The sequence below is a fragment of the Vombatus ursinus genome, unplaced genomic scaffold (assembly GCF_900497805.2).
Source record: "Vombatus ursinus unplaced genomic scaffold, bare-nosed wombat genome assembly UNPS02008996.1, whole genome shotgun sequence".
NCBI lineage: Eukaryota > Metazoa > Chordata > Mammalia > Diprotodontia > Vombatidae > Vombatus > Vombatus ursinus.
In genome coordinates this window covers 928748-948996 of record NW_020948774.1, presented here as the reverse complement: position 1 = coordinate 948996, position 20249 = coordinate 928748, and the positions used below count along the sequence as shown (strand labels likewise).

The 20249-nt window shown below is 37.3% G+C and overlaps 1 protein-coding gene across 1 annotated transcript in view; it reads right to left on the bottom strand.

Annotated features, from left to right (window-relative positions):
* The window catches only part of NPLOC4 (NPL4 homolog, ubiquitin recognition factor), a 58965-nt gene that overhangs the window by 22149 nt on the left and 16567 nt on the right, over nucleotides 1-20249 (bottom strand). The window contains exons 9-12 of the mRNA XM_027850139.1: nucleotides 18540-18626; nucleotides 14661-14732; nucleotides 13696-13822; nucleotides 7287-7447 (exon numbers count right to left, since the gene is read on the bottom strand). Coding sequence (XP_027705940.1) covers nucleotides 7287-7447; nucleotides 13696-13822; nucleotides 14661-14732; nucleotides 18540-18626 — 447 coding nt within the window. The remainder of the gene's footprint in view (nucleotides 1-7286; nucleotides 7448-13695; nucleotides 13823-14660; nucleotides 14733-18539; nucleotides 18627-20249) is intronic.

Here is a 20249-nt window from a genome sequence, read left to right as displayed (position 1 = left end):
GGGGGGGGGCGCAGGCACATACACCAAATGCAGCCTGTGTTGGGACAAGAGAGCAGGAAATTCCACAGACTAGGCAGCACCATCTTGTTTTACAAAAGGAGAATGAGATCTTTAAGATACTGGCTTCTTTTCCAAGGCACTGGCAAGAAGGGGAAACCTGTGACACAAGCAGCTTCCTCTGGGATTTCCCAGCACAGACACTCAAGAAGTGAAGTACAGTGCACAGGGTATGGTAGGAAACACTCCATCTCCTGAAAGCCTTAGGGTTAGCCCTTGCTAACAGCTTAAATTCCCTTAAAGCACAAAGAATAAGATCCTTGCTGTCTTTCATGTTTCTAGTTTAAAAGCTAGGGCTCTGCATGTTCAGAGCAAGATAGTTTAAACAAAGGATCATTTTTCATGAGACAGGAATTACCTTAACTCAATCTGTCAGAATTTCCCTATTGGACTTAACTAATTCTGAAGTTTTCTATGAAGAATTTAAGTTACAAACAGAATCCTCTGTGATAAAAAATATTTGCTCAAGAATTTGCACAGCTTGAGTAAACAATGTTGTGATATGCATTGGTAAGCAAGTCATTAAATATTTACTGGACACTTTAATGTGCCCAGCACTGAGCAAAGCATTCAACCCTAAACATAAACTCCCTCCTTACTGTGTTTAGAAGGCAAGGCCTTACTACATCTTCAATATGTTTTATGCTGCTAAATAACATGAAACACACTGAATGCTCAATAAATATTAAAGGTTTCTAATGACCCAATTCAATACCTTAAAATTATACATTAGAAACTATCCTCATCCACAGGATTGTCCTCACCATACTTCTCTGAATATGGTGAACTAAAATTACAAATACTCGCTATAGTTCAAAGCCTATTATGTCAGGCAAATTTACTAAGCAAGTCAGAGGTTGCTGCTTAAAGAGTAGGAAGCTGATGCTATTAAACATAACTAGTAAAACCACCAACACCCAGAAAACAGAACTGTAATTCAGGCTCTTTTATGAGGTATCCAGAAGTCAGCTGTTCTCCCTGACAGTATCCCTAAATTCAATTACTCAATCACACATCACAAAAATTTTTAAAACCCCTTTTATTTTAAGGCAGTCTCTGGCTCTGGTTTGGACAGTGAAGAAAAAATAAATGCCGAGTAGCAAGATAATAATTACAAACGCCTAATGATACTCCTGAAGTTCTGATTCTGGATCCTATTTTCTTTTCCTGTAAACCAAGCTTGTGTAAGAATTAATTTTTGAGAAGAAAGCATCTGGGGAGAAAACAGCATACACTATGATACAGCAGGAGTGGTGAGCAATGTTACTAGGGCTAACTGCTATGATGCTGAGCAATGTTAATGTTTAGCAATGAACTAAACTACTTCCAATATGTTGTGGAGACATTCTTCCCTTCACTGAAATCTGCATAAAATGAGAGGTTCATTTATCCTTCTGAACAGAAGGATCTTAAATAGCACCTTCCACATGGCCTTATTTATCAGAGGGCATTGGGAACAGATCCCTTTAACTTCACAAACACAGAGCTGATAAAGTGTCTTGTTATCACGAAAGCATTTTGATAAGTGTGATTGAACTAATGCATTGGATGCCCCAGAGTTACTTTCTTTTATATAATTTAAACCAGACTATTCACTAGGTGACGTTATAAATACATCTCAAGTACTTCCAGGTGACAAACTATATCCAACACTGACTGAAGAGTTTCAACATATGCTTTCAATATGTTTACCAAACCCTGGAGGCAAGAGATAAAACATAAGGTCATACTGCTCCCCACCATGGTATATACGGTAGAGTCAGTATATACTCCTCTTCAGTGCCTGGCACATACTATGCAAGCACTTAAATTTTTCCATTCATTCATTCAAGTCAAGTCTCCAACAAATGTTGAATATTATTCACATTTCCTGGGACCTTTAAAGAGGCACATTTCTGTAGAATTCTTGGCTGTCTGGTTCTGAAAGTTGAGGAGGCACAGGCCCGTCATGTAAACTCAATGTAGCACTCTTAGTCAATCAATAAAGTCATTTGACGGCAAAAGCTTATAGAGAAGCAAACTGGCTGAAATTTTAAAAGGGAAAACATACTCAATGAATCAACCACAAGCATTTATTAAGTACCTACTCTGTACCAGACAATGGGAAATAGATATGAGTGAAATAATCCCTACTCCCAGGAAAATTATATGTCAGCTATTCGGCCTAGAAAGAATGCAACCTATATTCAATATTTTCTCCAGGGTCCTCATACCAGAGCAGTATAAATTTGAAAGGGCAAACAAAAACTGCATGTAAATTATTCACAACCCAGATCTAAAAGTTTGAAATCTGGGACATAGACACCCAAAAGGACCTGTATCAAAGACATACTTAGCTGAGTTTCCTTTGGACAACTAAATGAAAAAGCTGGATATGTAACCTGATTAAGAACTTGAATGTGTAAGAATGCTTAGAAGTTATGTACACTTCATATCTACGATACAGTCTAGGGTCTACTGATTGCTTATTGTAGGAATTAAAAAGATATTAAACCACTGCAGAAAAACAGACAAAACTAAACTTTCCAGTCTGAAATGCCTCTTAAGGCTGATACACAATATAAAGTTCACCAGTGTCACAAATACAAAAAAATAAAACAAGTGGTATTTCTGGAATGTGTAAATGTCTTTTATGTAAGGAACAGCCCACTTGATTATTTATTTATTTAAAAAGAGAGATTTAAATAGACTTTATTCTAACATGTCAAATCCTGCTAACCGGGCCAGAACTTATAACATGTCTTTTCCTAGGAGATCACCATGGAAACACCAAGAGGTCAAGAGGTAAACTCACTGATGTAGTGGAGAGGTCCCTCAAATAGGGAATGCAGGCTAGAGTTTATGGTTAGATGGGGAGCAGGAAGGTTCTGAACCACAAGATGTCAAAAAGGGAGAGTTTGTCCCCCTTCACTTGCTCATATTATAGCCATCCAAGTTAGATAAGATTCAGTCAGTTGGCATGAGAATGCTCAGGAAGTAGGAAGCTAAGTCAACTTAAGTCAATGTCCATCAGACTCAGCTTCTAGAGAAATGAGTGAAAGAGGGGTCCTCTTGGGGGGGGGGGGGTGTCCTGGCAAAACCCACCATGGACAAGAGTGAGCTGCAAATGCATAAGTTGCCCAGATGAAATGGTCCCCTTGCATTTGTTATCACCTCTTGGTGAGATCTCTGACTTGAAAGCAGCAATAAAATGGTATTGTAATTATCCTAAGGATGGCATCTTTACTTACTGCTGATACTGAAAGGTTTGTTTTTAAAGTTAACACAAGAAAAAGCTACAAAAGTATTAACATGGGATAATTTAAATATTTCCGAGAGTCTATTAACTTCAGATTTTACTTTTCTCCCCTGCTCCCCAAATCAACCCCAGGTAATGTTTAGATATCCAAATCCAGTAGAAAATTTAATGACTAATATCAAATCTTATCTTGCCCCTAACAGAGAAAGCTATCACGGAAATAGCATATATTATATGGAAACAAGAAAGGAAGCCTGAAATCAAGAATTCAAGAGATCTATAACAAAAAAATATAGAAATGTGTAACTCAACACTTTAAAAACTCATACTAATATCTTTATACTAAACAATATAAAAAATACACTTTCAAATTGAATAAGGTTATTCAAATTAGTCCTCAGAATTCACCTTTTCTTAAAGGAACCAAAGGTGGCTCAAGGAAGAAATCCTCCAAAGAAAGGCCAATGATTGGAAAGTTTGATTAAAATGTGCTAACTGGCTTCCAAATCTAAGTAAATAGGTGGCTAGTAGCTGTCAAGATCTTCATCAATCAGGCTCTAAAAATGGGTCAAAACTACTTAATCACATGAATACATTTTACAGGTTGGGCAACATTCTTTTGGATGGTTCACCAAATGTGAAAGCAATGGCTAGCCCCTCAAACTAGATGCTAACCTAATGAGTTTTCTGACTCATGTACAAATACTTTCCTATCAAAAGGCAGGAAGGTCTGCCCTATCAAGGCTGGTAAGTTGCACAAAAGCAGCAAGAGCAAAAAGCTTTTTCTTAGAGCAAAAGAAAGACAAACATAAAGGCTTAATAAGTGTTTTCCTATAAAACTGATACAGAAGCCATTTTTTCCTCTGTTCTCCTCAGACTTACAGTTAGAGGCCATCAGAATGAGTCAGCCAGAGGAGTCTCACTGTTAAGTCTTGGCTATAATTTTTTTTTAAATGGGTGGGACATGGCAGAGCCTTAAACTCTTGTTCCATAAACACAAAGATAACATAACTTACAAGAAAAAAACATGCTTATCACCTTTGAAGCCCTTCTTTGCTTACCAGATCTAACTCTTCCACTTAACATTTTAAATAATTTCCTGCAGCTGTACTGCTTTAGATTGCTACTACTTTAGATTTTTGTATCAATATAATTCAAAGACATTAGTAAAACTTGCAATCCAAAAAGCTTAGAGGAAATAATCTAAAGGGAAAGTAAAGCTAATCTAAAAGCAAAGAACCATTCTTTCTTAAAAGAAGATTTTTTTTACCTACCATAACTATCTGTACTTCTTCCCCTCTATTTAAAAACAGGACAATACAATTCATTTCCACACAATTTAAGTTAAAACAATTCAACATCTACTCCTAATTAGGCACACAAAATAAAATCTTCCCAACAAGTTGTGTTCCAGAAAGCACAAAGTATTTACTCTTGACAAGCACAAGCAAACTGCTCAAAAATTGGAAGGAGTTCACAGGACTTTTCTGATGCCCTACTGGGCTGAGCAGCCAGACCTGCTATGGCCCACACCACCAACACCTCAGCAAGGGGATCTGTGCCACAGATGATCATAGATGCCTTTAGCTCTGACTAAAGCTCAATGATGCCTCAGCAAATGAGATGAATTGCCCTAAGTGCCCTATGGATAATGTATCTGGGAAACTCAGACCTCCTTCACCCACACTCCTCTTCATTATGTGAATTTACAGGAGTCCCTCTTACACCTTAAACACAAAACAAGCAGCTTTCCAAAAGCTCAACAGCATTATGAAAAACTTACCCATTAGGTTCCTAATCCAGAAAATATTTTAAACTCATCATAATGAATTTCAGGAACACCAAAAGGCAACCAAATCTTCAAGACATTTTCATGTAGATTATAAGAAATGCAATCAACCAGCTCTTGTAATGAAACATGTTTCCTCACCCAAAGTTCAAACTCTCACAAGTCAGAGCAGGTAGGGGGCACAGCAGATAGAGCACTGGCCCTGGAGTCAGGAGGACCCGAGTTTAAATCTGGCCTTAGACATGACACTTACTAGCTGTGTGATCCTGGGCAAGTCATTTAACCCCACTGCCTAGCCAAAAACAAAAACACTCTCACAAGTCATAAAAAAATTTATCAGAGCCTCGTAATTTCCACAGAATGCTGTCAGTATCTTGTTCATCCTGTTTGCTCTAAAGCAGGGGTTCTTAACCTTTTTTGTGTGTTAATGGACCCCTTTGGCAACCCAATGAAGACTAAGGACTCCTTCTTGAAATAATGTTTTAAATGTAAAAAATAAAATACATTAAATGAAATTATCAGAATAGAATTCAAAAAAAAAGTTCACAGACTCCAGAGTAACAACCCCTGCTTTAGAGTGAAAGCTAATATAGATACCAATGTCATAAAATGTAGACTTATGTGTCTTATTAATAAGAACTAGTATACCAGATTACACTATGACCAAGGTCTAAAATGGATTAAATGGCACTCAAGTCTAAACAATTGGTCAGTAGTAAAAATCTTCATCCTTCAAACTGTATCCAAGAAGAGGAAGATAAGAATAATACAGGAAGTAAACTAACTACAGTCACAGAGATACCATCCTCACGCCTCATCAAGATAGTCAACCAGAATATAAGACCAAAGGGATGTCAAAGAACTTCAAAGGACATAGAGATGGAAAAGATTGTGACATGTGAACTCTATTCCCCTGTGGCCAGTCACAGGATTCAACAGATGGAATCAGAAACACAATAGAGAAAAAAATCACTCATATCACATAAACAAAATGTAGTTGTTTCATACAAAATAAACCGAGATCACCACTGAACATGTTTTCTAATTCTGTCATTCTCCCTGAAGAAAAAAAAAAAGTACCATTATTATCATTTAGTAGCATTTATAAGAACACAAGACTCTTCTTATGTGTCCTACTCCAACTGCAAGAGTAAACTAATATTTAGCAATAAAAATAAAAGAGCTTTCTTTTTTACCAGTCACCACAGAAATCCAAGGACAAACTCAAGAATAATAATAATTAAGGACAAAGGCAAATTTTATAAATGGTACAAGATGACAAAAGTGAAACATTAAGAGCAGGAAACTGATTCACATTACATTTTTAAAAATCTGTAACAGGCATTTCTTAGTCTCTAAAAAAATTCTTTCCTCAACATGGCTAATGTGAAAATATGTTTAACAAGAACGTATACATAAAGCCTATATAAGATTACGCCATCTTGGGGAGGGAAGGAGAGAAAAATTTTAAACTCAAAAACTAAGTGACTGTTGCTAAATCAAAGTAAATTAATACTTTTTTTTTTAAAAATCCTTTAACTATTTTCATTCCAAGAAGTAAAAGAAGTATGACCATAGAGTCATTCTTGTTTTTAAAAAATAGTGTGATATCAAAAATTAAATACCTAATAAAGAGTATATTCTGCCAACCAAATTCCCAATTGGAAGGCATTTTGGCTACTACAGACAATCCAGTTTTGCTAGTTATGTTTAAACCTAATAGTATTTAAAATTACTTTAAAATTTGTGTAGGATTGAGAATCCAAGTCAAACTTCAGAAGATCATAATTCCTGATACTATTCTACCACATTTCATCAATGAATATATATGCCTTGACATCTTCTAGCTCCTCCCACTTGGAGGAATCTTAAGAGGTTTTGTAATTGCTTGATTAACTATGCCATTTTTACCAGTCAAAAGAAGAACAAGACCAAAAATCTGTATAAAAACCAGACCACAATGGATAACTGACAAAAACTAACCAAATAATTCATTCAGGATTCTTACTGAAAACAAAGATAAGAGAAGATTGTGTGGCCAATTACAATCCCTGAGAATTTTACAGTATCTTAGTTCACGAGGAGAGTTCTAAGTTAACTGTGGTAGACAAATGGCTATTCACTCAATAGATCTGAGTATTTCAAAATGAAAACAACTGCTTATGTTAGATAAATTCTTGACATAAACTTCATACTTCTTACCTTATAGAACACATCAGGCACATATTGCTCACTGCTAGATTCCTTGGCATAACCCAACTCAGGCGCATCTCGACAGGGCAACAAGCACTCATCCCGGACCAATGCCATGCACTGATTAGATACCTGGTAACCCTCAAAGTGAACTTGGTTGTCTGGACCACCTGGAAGAGAAAGCAACCTTTAGAACAAACACACTGCAACCAACCATATAGAAAATAACTTCCTGACAGCTCTATTCTTCATCTTCTTCAAAGAGGAAAGATAATCCCTCACAATTCAGCTTAGTTCCATGTATACTTTTGTGAAACTCTAAAGTATTTTATTTTACAATTTTTTAAAAAACCGTCCCTAGGAATACATTGCTATGTTAAGATTACTGTAAACATACTTTAAGTTCATGCACAGGCTACAGTCAGTGGCACCCTCTTATGAATTGGGGAAATAAAAGTAAACTGTGAAACCAACCCTTTCAAACATCTACCTAATGTGTTCCTCCTGGCACCAGGGTGCATATAGCAGAGATAAAGTACAAATATCAGAAAACCCCATCTCTTCAAGGAATATTGACAAAAAGCACATGCTAGGAAGAATCAACTGTACCGAGCAGTCCTATGCATAGCAGGCTACTCTTTTGTCCCCCCTTCTCAAAACAAAAACGGAACTACCGAACTTAAAATCAGGTTCAGAATATAGCTTACATTTATAATATGGTGATTTACATATATTATCACACTGAATCCTCACCACAACTGTATAAAGAAGTATTATTCCCATTTTGTGGAAGCAGAAATGGAAGCTCAGAGGAGTTAAATTATCTGCACAAAGTCATAGAGAGAAAGAGATAAAGATGAAACGTGCACCCAAGTCTTTTGACTCTCAGCCTCTTTTTACTGCATCATCCTACCTGAAAGGATAAAAGCTGTATGAGAGAAGTCTAATGAAGACAGGCTGTCAAGGATACTGGAATAAGCTCAATCCTTGAAATAAAAATGATTAAGGATGTTATAAAAAAAAATCTTAGTTCATGAGCAAATGAACCTTTCAGCAGATTGAAAGTTAGTATCACGGCAGTCTGAAAAAGGGATCTATCTGCCTACCTAGGGACAGGCATCACCTATTAAAAAAAAAAAATGAAAATTATCTTTCAGTGATAGCTCTGACCCATTATCTTTGGAAAATCATTGCATGTTTGCTTCACTTTGCTCCCTATCACAAAAATAGAAGGTAATATGTTTACTAAGAACAAGGATGTTCATGTGACAAGATTATCCACCTTTTGATGGCCTATATTGATTTCAGTGTCATACATTAAACTAATTGGAAGACCTAAGCCCAGAATCTTGAATGCAAGGCCTTTATGAGAGTATTTCAGGGAAAATGGTTGCCTGCAACCAAATGAATAGTAACTCCTAGAGGTGAGGGAATGTGATATATATGTACCTTCCTTAGTACAAAGTTGCTGCTCAATGATTAAGCCACACATGAAAACACCAGGTTCTATCTGCTTGAAGGGAGAGAGAAGGGAAGAATGAGATGGACTGAGATAAGGGGGAAAGGGGAGAGAAGACCACATGGTTAACATTTTAATTTGGGTGTTTATAACCTGAAGTGGTCATCAAGTTTATCATTAAACAAGTAACAGAACACTGGAGAGAGAAAAAAAAATATTCTCTACCTTTGAGAATAGGAGGAAAATGCAAAGTGTTACTTGTAAAACTGAAGGCTGTTAGAGAAAGCAAAATTAATCTATATGGAGATACTCCAAAGGTAAGTTCAATGAGATAAACTGTAAATTCTCCTTCCATGTGGAATATCAAGAATCTGAAGTCCTGATGATTTATTTAATGGTGGTGTGAAATTATCTGGAACAGACATCCCTCCCAAATTTTTTTCCTAACCTTCCATTTTTTAACATTCCCAGAAACTAAATATGGGCTAAGGCTCAAAAAAAGCCTGAATCAACTGACCATCATTTTCCTTTATAAGTCATTTAAGGTTCTACTTTAATTCATAATTTGGAGTCACAGGTCCTCAAAAGGCTGGAATGCTTAGGGCTGTAGGGAGTTTACACAGGTTACTATGATGGTGGAGAGAGACAGCTCTTAAAACATATTGTTTCTAACATCTCCAAGTGATGATGAAGTTTCAGAACTTGAAGATGGGACAGCAATAGGAAAACCTAATAAGCTCCACTGTACTTCATCCAACATTTTTCTTTATTTAAAAAAATCAGCTCTTTAGAAGCAAGGGAGAAAGGAGCTACCTATAGGATCACAAAAAAAAAAAAGAAGAAGAGAAAGAAATGAGGGTCACTGAAGCATTTTTTTAAATGTGCAGGAGAAAAAGAGAATGCCAGAAAGAAACAAAGACAAGCAGAACAGCTTTGAAAGTCATATAGTAAATTTATTATGCTCATCAAAGGAAAAAAGTTGTATGTAACAGAGATTCACAATTTCATGTACAATCTTGTTTTTCTGTTCTACTCTCTATGTAGTGATGCCCAATTTATTTCATTAAATTCTGAAATCTGTTTATGTAAAGTTCTGAATAAAGAAAAAAAAAAAAGGACTGGCATCAGAAGACTTGGATTTCAATCCTCTCTTGATGGCCTCATGGGCGTGTCATTTAACATTCTGGAGCCTCAGTCTCCTCAAATGTAAAATAGGAGTAATACTCCTTGTACTAGACACCCACACTGGGTTGCTGTGAGGAAAATACTTATAGACCAAGAAGTGTTAGAGAAATATGAGATTTTATTATCCGCTATATTGCTTTGTTTTTTCAAGAAGCTACATCACTGAATCTGCAGCTGAACTATGTGACTAACATCTACTGTTCCAATTTGGATTGTTATCTAAAGGTCACTTTTAGCTCTGAGGCATTCACTTTCCCTTTTCTAGACATAAAATTAAATATGGCTTTAGGTATCCAAAAAAGGAAAAGCAAAATATCCGCCACCAAAAATAAATAAAACAAAAAAAGTATATTCCAAATTTTTTTCTTTTTCTTCTTTTTTTTTTTTTAAAGGCTATTGGGGTTATGTGACTTGCTCAGGGTCACACAGCTGGTAAGTGTCAAGTGTTTGGTCTGAGGCCGGATTTGAACTCAGGTCCTCCTGACTTCAGGGCCAGTGCTCTATCCACTTCGCCACCTAGCTGCCCCCAAAGAGAGTCTCAATCTGGGAGGGTTTTTTTTTTGGCAATTGGGGTTAAATGACTTGCCCAGAGTCATGTTTTTCCAAAATATTTTGAGTGAGCTGTTTGCGCCACCCAGAGAAGAGGCAAAGAAATTAACCTGAGAACACAGAATTCTCACTCTGACCTTAGGAGTTACTCTATAGCTCTATGAGGTCACTCAAATTCACTGAAGAAAGCTTACTATCACTGAATGGCTCAGGCAAGAAGTATTCTGAATACGGTCAGAAAAAGGGTTATCTCCTTTACAATCTAGGCCACCTAAGTCTGGGATTCATCCACCCTCAGTTGAACATTTATTAAAATAAAAAATAAAACCCTCATTAAATCTGTGGAAAGCACAGTTTTATTTTGAATATAATACTGATGAGGCACATAATAAGAAAATTAATTCACATCAGAAAGATAAGTACAGACCATCACATTATGAGCATTAATCCTTTGAAGGCAGGTCCAATGGTACACTAAAGGACCTTCTCAAATCTATACTTTTAGAATATTTGTCAAATGTCTATCAAACAAATATCTAGTGATGGAAGGAATGGAGTATTAAGAACACTGATCACTCAGAGCAGGGTAGTCCAGTAATAAACATATAGTAACATGGATATGCTTTGCGGCTTACAAAGCATGACATTATGTACAACCACCCTGAGATAAGTACTGCATATATTATGGTATCCATTTTATAATGAGGAAATGGAGGCTAAAGGTTAAATGACTTGTCAAGTGCTGAGACTCAAAACCAAGTCTCCTGACTGCAAGTCCAATTTTTTTCCTGTCTCTTAAGAGATGAAGGTATATGGTTTATAACTCAGAAGAGAGTTGTAATATAAATTGGTTTTTCAGACCTCAGGATCTTATCTGATAGATAGAAAATCTTCTATCTGACAGAAAATAAGTTATAAATGATTATTAGATTCTCAGGCTAGCTCATAAGAGTATATTTAGCCTATAATGGAACAGGACTATAATTCTAATGGCACTAATAGGTGCTCTGGTGGAAGGGTACACGGAGAAAACGGAAGAAAAAGATCCTTTTCCTTTTGTGGCCCAAGGTAAAATTTTGAACAAAGCCAACTCTACCTCTGGTATCCTTCCTACTTTTCTTTACTCTTCCCCTCCTCTCTTTTCATGCCTCTCTCCCCAACTCCCCAATACTCCCACTAGACAAGGTCTCTAACTTCCATATCCCTATGATACCCCCACTTGATGTACCTCATCCCTCTAAAGGGCTCTGTGCTTCAAAATTTCCCACTTCCTTTCTACTCAATCAAAAGTGCTACTCCCTCAGGGAAGTGAACTATGCCAGATATTAGAACAAATGTAATCTGATTGAACTAATTCATACAAATGTGTGAATGACTACAAGCCTCTTAGCCACTCAGTGGTATTTGTATTTTTAAAGACAATGTTTATCAAAGTAGATGCCCATCTAACTGGAGAATAATTAAACAAACAGTGGCACACATATGTAAAGGAATATTACTGCAGTGTAGGAAATAACAAATATGAAGAATACAGGGAAAGACTGGAATTGATGCAGTGAAGCAGAACTAGTTAAAAATATATATATAAATGACAAGGTAAACAGAAGAGGGAAAGAAAACCCTGAATGCTTCTTAATTTTAATGATTAAGCTTAGCCTTGATGGAGAGGAAAAAATGCACCTTTCCTCTTCTTCACAGAAGTGGGAGCAACAGGTGTGAAACAATACACATACTATCACTTGTGGGTGTGTTAGTTTGATGAATTGGCTAATTTCCTCTTTGGACGAAAGATGCTCTCTAGATCAGGGAGAAGCTAGGAACACACTTGAAAATGAAAACGATAAAAAAAAAAGATTGCAATCAAAACTTTTAAAATAAAAATAAAAAGGTTGTTATTAACCCAAGTGAATTTCTAATAAGTACAATTTCAGTGGAACCACCCAAGACAATATGGAAGAAAACACTGGGGGCCAAGAGACATCACCATCTCAGAAGCCTCAGCTCCCTCCCCCTAAATGTGCTTGTTCCTGACGTGTTCTTCCCTCCCCTACATGTGAATCCTCAGGAGCTGCCTCTTAAGAGCTCCATGCTTTCTCATGATGGTTCCCAAGAAAAGGCAGCAACTGGGTGGAAAGAGAAGGCATGGCAGAAATAGTTGTTTCTATGAATGAGTTGTTTATAAGTTTTGTAACTGTTAAGTCATAGATTTCCTCAATCTTTTCAGGTTCCACATAGAGTGAATTAAAGTTAAATGAACTGAAGTAGAATGTAAGCTCTATAAAGGCAGAGAAGATGTCTGCTCCCTCTGAAACCCCCCACAATGCCAATGTCCAGTATAGTATGGGTACTCTATAAACACTGATTGATGGTTCTGCAAATTGGCCTCCAATTCAAATTTCAACTCCTCTCAAAACAGATGGTGCTATGCACTGCTCTTTTCTACTATAGCACCTCAAGACTTTCTGGAAGACATTTCATGATGCCTCTTAACAGGCCATAATTTTTAATAACTCTACCACAAATGTACTGTTTTGAGAGTGTGTGTGTGTGTGTGGGTGTGTGTGTGTGTGTGTGTGTGTGTGTGTAGACATGGAGAAACTTAGATATACATGTTATATATACACCACTTTGCCCCTAAAGAAGCTTTATGGAAATGGCACCTCAAAATGGCCACCACATTCAGAAAAACAAAAGGAACAAGCTGGAACACAGAAAAAAAGCACCAGTCTTCCGTTAGTATGTATTTTTCGTGAGCCACTACAAGAATAACTGAAAATGCCTCCTGCTATTGGGGTGGTCAGAGGCAAATTTCAGCAGCACTGGGAAACAACAAATTACCACTATCCCACACAGCTGGACTTCACATTCTTGTTTCAGGGAGTGGGGAGAAGCATGTCCAGACCCAAGGGAGCCAAAAATTAATTCGCCAAAAGCAACAGTCTAATGGAGAGAGCTCTGGACCACAAGACTAAGTTGGATTCCCATGTCTGCCATTAACTGTGAGGCTGACTCTGATAAAGTCACCTTCTTGGACGGAGTCTTGCTTGACAAGCAAATGGGGACTAACAACTGTCTCCTCGGTCCCTCATTGGCCCATTATAAGAATGGATTAGCACCACGCCAGTTAAGTATAAAGAACTTCTTAAAGGTAGAAGGTAAATGCATTTAAATACACAAAAACACAAAATAGTGATATTACAAATTTGACTCTAAACCAGTTTATACCTGTAGCTACTGCAGTTACAAACTTGGATCCAAAATGACCATCTGGAGAAAGCCGACATATGTTGGGATGCTTGTTCTGGAAATTTCCTGCAGTTATACATTCTTCTGAACTCAGAAAATATGTGTCCTAGAACATAAGAACCCAAACTAGAATGCATTCCTATTTCCTTTTCATTTCAACAGAATATAATGCAAGACGGTAATGTTCAAGTGTTAGATAAAATTCAATCCAATTCAACCATCATTTAGTAATCATCTACATGAATGGCACAATGCAAGGTGAACACTTAGGATACAAAGATGAAGAAATGGAGAAAAGGCCCTTGACACAATATAAGAAGGAAGAGATCATTTTTAACTGAGGGGAAGGAAAAAACACCTCAACTACCTGGAGTGGACTCCCTTTTACATTCATATCTGTCCACTTCTTTTTCTTCCTTCAAGGTCCAGCTGATCTCTCCTCAAATCTCTTGTAGCCTTTCAGTTTGGAACTCTTTTGTGGACTTATATTCTAATATACACTGTACTTACTAATTTAATTTAATATCTACCAGATCCTTAGGGGCACTGTCTGATTTCACTTTTATATTCTCTGCACAAAGCACAGTGCCTCATACATAGTAGGCATTTAATGTCTAATGAATGACATTCACTGAAACTGACTATCCAGAATTGCTACTCTGAAACAGCATACAGCATCTCCCACGAACATGCACAGATAAAATGTACCTATTAAGATAAAAATGGATCACATGCCACTAATATCAGGAGGGTCAATGACTCCAGCTCTAATTTATCACAAGGACTCTTCTGGAAAATAATTTAATATGAAACTCAGTGGAGGACTGTAAAAGTACCTTGTCAATACAAAATAAAACCGGTTTATTACAAAAATTTCTAGTCTAAACTAGCTGATTAAGCTAAAAACAGTAGAAACTTTTCACTTTACACTGCATTTTCCTTACCTTGTTGCGGCTATATCGAACAGTACCCTTTCGGGTATCTTCTGAGACTAAGTCTGTAAATATCCAGCCAACCTAATAAAAGAGAAAATACACATCTTTTTGGATGTCTCTCTAAAAGAGAAGAATCTTATCTTACCAGTCCATGATGTTTTGGGCTTGTATCTATTTAAACCAGAACATCTATGAATTTTACATCACAAAATTCTTCTAATGTAAGCTGAGTTTACATCGGGAAACAGTGCATCACTAAGATGTGATGTGAGCAGAACTTTTCCTTGCACTATCTTGCATCAATAATTTGATCACCAAAGAATTCTGTCCACAAAGCTTCCTGAATCAGAATCTATCACTGAGAATTAAACTCTCACACTAGAAGACCCAGGAGTACTCATTTCAATTCAGCCACATTACCTCCAAGTTCTGTCTTCATTCACAGCTCTTGTTCTGAGAATTAAGTACATTCTTTTCAAAGATCTCACCCTTCATCTCTGGGTAACAAGAGCTTGGGACACTGCAGAAATGAAAGGGGAAGATGGAAGCAAGTGTAGCCCTGTGGTGGGAAGATTTCTTTCCCTTCTGATGCTGTGAAGTGTCACCTAGTACCACAGTGGAGAACAGATGACTGCATTTCCACCAGGGGTAATCAAGAGCGAGGCAGACAACGAACTGGTGTCTGTCAAGGTGGTTTGGAGGCCCAGTGGGACATAAGTGTGGAAGGAGACTTAGTGGCTGCAGTCAAGGTACATATGTGGAAATGCCTAACAGTAAGTGTGAAGCTCTCTTGAGCAGCTGTATTGAGGCAAAAGTGATTGGGTGTGGAACTTGAAAAGCTCCACAGTGCATTTTAGGACCTGGCATAACAGGAGGGGAGTGGTCTGGGAGTGAATGGGAGACTGAGAACCTATGCAGCAATAATGAGGTGAAAGTGGTTGAATGTGGAGCTTGGAAACCTTGGAAGTGCATCTGAGGACTTGGCATAAGAGCATGGAAGTGGATGAGAGTGAGGCTGAGAAAGAGAACAGCTGCAGCATACTTGGGTATGAGGAATATGGAATGAATTTAGGTTGTGCACGACAACAGAGCATCTGACCTGGCTGCTAATACTCCCCACACATCTTATACAAATCAAGCAATAATTGAAGATTAGTTTCCATCTAGTTTAAAATATCTGATTTACTGACGTCTGGGTTCCCTCAACTGTTTCAGAAGAAGACCGCCCAAGGAGTTACTAGGTGACATTAACACTGACCCTCCACCAAACACATCCTTCCTCCTCTCAAAACTAATTTTTCTGAGCCAGCATGGGGTACCTAGTTGACAAACAAATAAAGCCTCATGACCCATGGAATCAAAAAGGCTGGAAAGAAGTAACAGTATCTCACACATCTACATAATGCTTTAAGATTTACAAAGTATTTTTCCCAAAACAACAACATGAGAGGTAGCTAGCTCAACTGGATCATCAGCATTATCTCTATTTTACAGATGAGGAAACTGTGCTCAAGGTCACACAGACAGTAAGTGATCTGACCAGAATTTGAACTCGGGTCTCTCTTTGCACATCACCATGCTTCTTTATCCCTGCCAGGAGGGAGGGCAAAGTTTCTATCTTCTTGTAGGATTTGATCACGGAAAAAATCCTAGGTCCAATAACCTGATTAGCTTCTTCAACCAAGGAACAGCTCCTTGTAGTTACAAAATTAGGAGGAACAGATGGATCCAGGAAAGAATGTTTCTCTAAGTGCCAACAATATGAAGAAAACACTATTTTCAATTCTGAATCTTCAAAAATTAGCCTTCTCATAACCTTGAAGATTATATTTACAGCAAATAACAAAGAATACCAGACTCCTCTTTGGGCCAACATCTACTCATTCCTATCTACAAGGTAAGTAAGCCAGAGAGAGGAAGGGAGGGAGGAAGGAAGAAACTACAAAGGATGTTGGTGTCCCAATTATACCTTAGAAGACAAAAGTCTTAAATAAGGACTAGGAAAAAGAGCTATGTAAAATTTTCTGGATTATACCTTCCCCAGCTAAAGCACTCCAGTCATATCCATCAGCCTGGAATGGGGAGAAGCTGAAGAGAACATTTTTTCATCTCTTACAAAAAGACACACAGACATACACATCCCCACCCCCCCACCGCCCCATACTTGGGGAACATTTAGTATCATTTGCCACAGCTGCTGTAATATGGCCACCTGAGTTCAATGCGACTAATTTTGCTTGCCAGACTTTTAAAAAAGCTGCTTAAGGAAAGAAAGGGGGAGGGAGAGGAGAGATTAAGTCTAAAAGACTTAGTCCAAAAGAAATCCACGAATGGAGTAAGCAGGCTATAAAGCTATAGCAAAGAATTAATTCAGAAACACACAAGTAATAATGTAGTGAAATTCAAGTTGGAAGAGCAGTATCTCAAGATCAGGAAAGGTTTTAAATCTGGAATTTCTTAAAAAAAAAAAAAAAACTGGAGAAGGTTGGCAACAATGAAAAATAAAACTTATGGCACAAGTTTGGTTAGGCAATAAATGAAACATTATAAAAGCCAAATTAGGAATTCAGTCTCTTTGGGAAAAGATTTAAAAGCTAAAAGCTGCTATGATGATCATCAGTTATCAATAAAATGAGGTATCTGTAAAGTATTTAGCAGTGCCTGGCACAAAGTAGGCACTTAAGTGCCTGTTCCCTTTTCCCTTAATAGTTTTGTAGAAGAAATGGACACAAAATATTAATTTCTCTTTCAAGAGAAGATAGCTGAAAGAGATAGAACCTTGAGAAGATAGAACTTTGGCACAAAGATCCTTACTTTAGGTTTGAAATCATTTTAAGTTTTCTCCCCTAAATTTGTAGGAATCTAATTTCCACTGCCAGCTAAGATTGACCCAAAAATATGAAAAAACAAAATATGACTTACAAGTCTTGATGTTTAAACTGTGTTAGGTCAGACTTAAAAGTCCTTTGACATTTAAATTTAGTTAGGTCACAAGCTCATAGACCTAGAGATGGAAGGTCCAACCCCCTCATTTTACAGATGAAAAAACTGAGGCCAGAAAGGTTATGTGACTTGTCCAAGGTCATGAAGGTAGTAAGTGGTCAAGCAGGGATGTGAGTCCTGTGACTCTTAAGTTCAGTGTTCTCTCCATTGCACCATACTGCAATTTCCAAAATGTCATGTTCATGCATATATTTCACACATTTCTTTTCACATATCTCCACAGTACCCAGCAGCTTTACAAAGGTTTAGTATAAGCAAGATTAACACAACCAAAGGGAAAATTCTCCTCTGTTTTCACTTTTGGCTAGTCTAAATAAAACAGTAAAAGACTTGTCTTCTTAGGCTTTTAAACAGAAAATTCAATGACAACTGTATAGAACCTACAACCATAGAGAAAAGAAAATGAACAATTTAGAGGGATTGGAATCCTTGAGGGTACTAATACCTCAAAAAATATACACAAAGCCCTACAGAAAAGAGAAACCAGGACAGGGAACTGTACCAGAGTAGTAATGGCAAAAGAAGTACTCCAGGAATATACTCCTGTCAGGGACAGAAAAGAAAGGGTCTTCCTTTGATTGTTCTTTAATGTAATCCTCAAGAAGGGTGGCTGATGACTTAAAGTATAACAGCTCTGGCATTTGGATCTTTTTATGCTCAGGGAAATGTTCTCATTTCACTTTAAGGCCAAAAAGCATAAAAGCTATTGGCGCCCAATAAACACAAATGAGGCTTCAAAATGTGTCAGGTCTGCAACTGACCTTGTGCAGCTGGAGAGAATCGATCCCAGATGACACAAACCCCTCCTGCCTGCCATTCACCCGATACAATGCCCTACATCCCTTCCTGCAAAGGCTCAGACTAGCTGACAGAAGGCCCCAGTACCTTTCTCAGGCCAAGTTTGGCAGCAATCTCATCTACTACTTCAGCTTTGGGGTCTTCCAGGAGCTCCAGGCTGTTCTGTGTACCGACCTGTGGGAGAATTAGAGAGACAGTATATGTTGTAGAGTAACCACCAGACTGATACCCAGGACCACGGGTACCCCTGTTCACTCTCATATTGTTTGGATGCAAATACTCTGAAAAGGAGAATTGTCCAGGCAGAAAAAGAACTCTACGCAACCAACTGAAAACAAAGGCAAACTCTCTCAGGTCTTCCCAAATCTGCAAAGCACATAGCTTTGCTGAGAAACAAGCAGAAAAAAAAATGAAAACAGACTGTTTATAATGGCTTAGGTTTAGGATAAAAGTTCTTTTTCTAAGTATATTGTCACTAAAGACTAATGGAAGGTTGTCCTCACTTCTTCCCCCTTTGAAAAATGTAATTTTTAGAAGTGCAATCCTGTTCCAAATGATGAGCTTGTTCAGTTCAGAAGCAACTAAAGCTAAGAGCAAAATCAAAGCCAAGGCAAGTGCTAAGACAAAAAAACCCGAAGTAACAGCCTGAAAAAATATTTGTGTGGTTTGTTTAAAAATGACATTTAGCTTAATAGCTACTCTGCCATTAAAAGTATATTGAAAGGTAAAAGAACACAAAATATTATGTAAGAGAGAAAAAAGAGATGATATCAATCCACAAAAATTCAAAAGGAGACACAAAATATGGACCTTATTTATTACACCACAGTAGCCAGGAGATTTAGTTCTGTGACAAATTAACTGACCCTCATGTGTTCTAGAGATGAGTTTACTCATGAAATATAATACCTAAAGACATACAAACTGATCAAAGAACATCAACTGTCCTATTTCCTTGTAGTCAAGAAGTTTACTAAAGAACTTTAATCTTCACTTAAATGCAGTTTGTAGCTCATTAAGAATAAGTATCATACTTAGCAGAGCTCCCAGTTGCAGGGGTGGGAAGGCAAAGTTAATCCCAAGACTGAGTTTTACTAATTGAATATATCCTTGTAAATTAGTCAAATTTTGGCAAACCAACAAAAGTGCCATTATGTTGGTCTAAATAGCCCCCATATGGAGATCATTAATACCTCTAGGGCACAGGTCAAATGAAGACTTTATTACAAATTTACAGAAAAGTACTTGTTTAATGACATGTGGCAGCATGAGCTTCAACTCCTAATGAGCTCAAGGGTTGCTGAAGGTCAACTGTTCCAACATTTAGGATCTCCAAATTAGAGACCTGATCATTCTATTCCACGAAGCTGAATGTGGTAGAGCCATTTTAACTTGGGAAAAAATTACAAGTAAATGTTCTTAAAACTGTTACTTTTAAAAAAAGTTTTAAAACTTTAATAGTTTATGATAAATAGCTCCAGATAAATAATCTACAAATTTGGAATTTCACAAGATGGTATAGTATGTGATCTAAACTGAAAGTAACCAAGCTTCTTAAGTAGTATCTCCATTGCCACCTAGTGACTCTTTGGCAAAATGATGAGTCATGGAGAGAGAGAGAGAGAGAGAGAGAGAGAGAAAAGACCCACAACACCCTACATTGTGTTCTAAATACAATGTGGGGTTTAATTTCATTTCATAACATTACCAGACAAACATGACACATATGTGGCAACCAAAGATATTCCATGTTCCAATTGGTGGCCATAGCTAATACTATTCATTAACTACATTCTG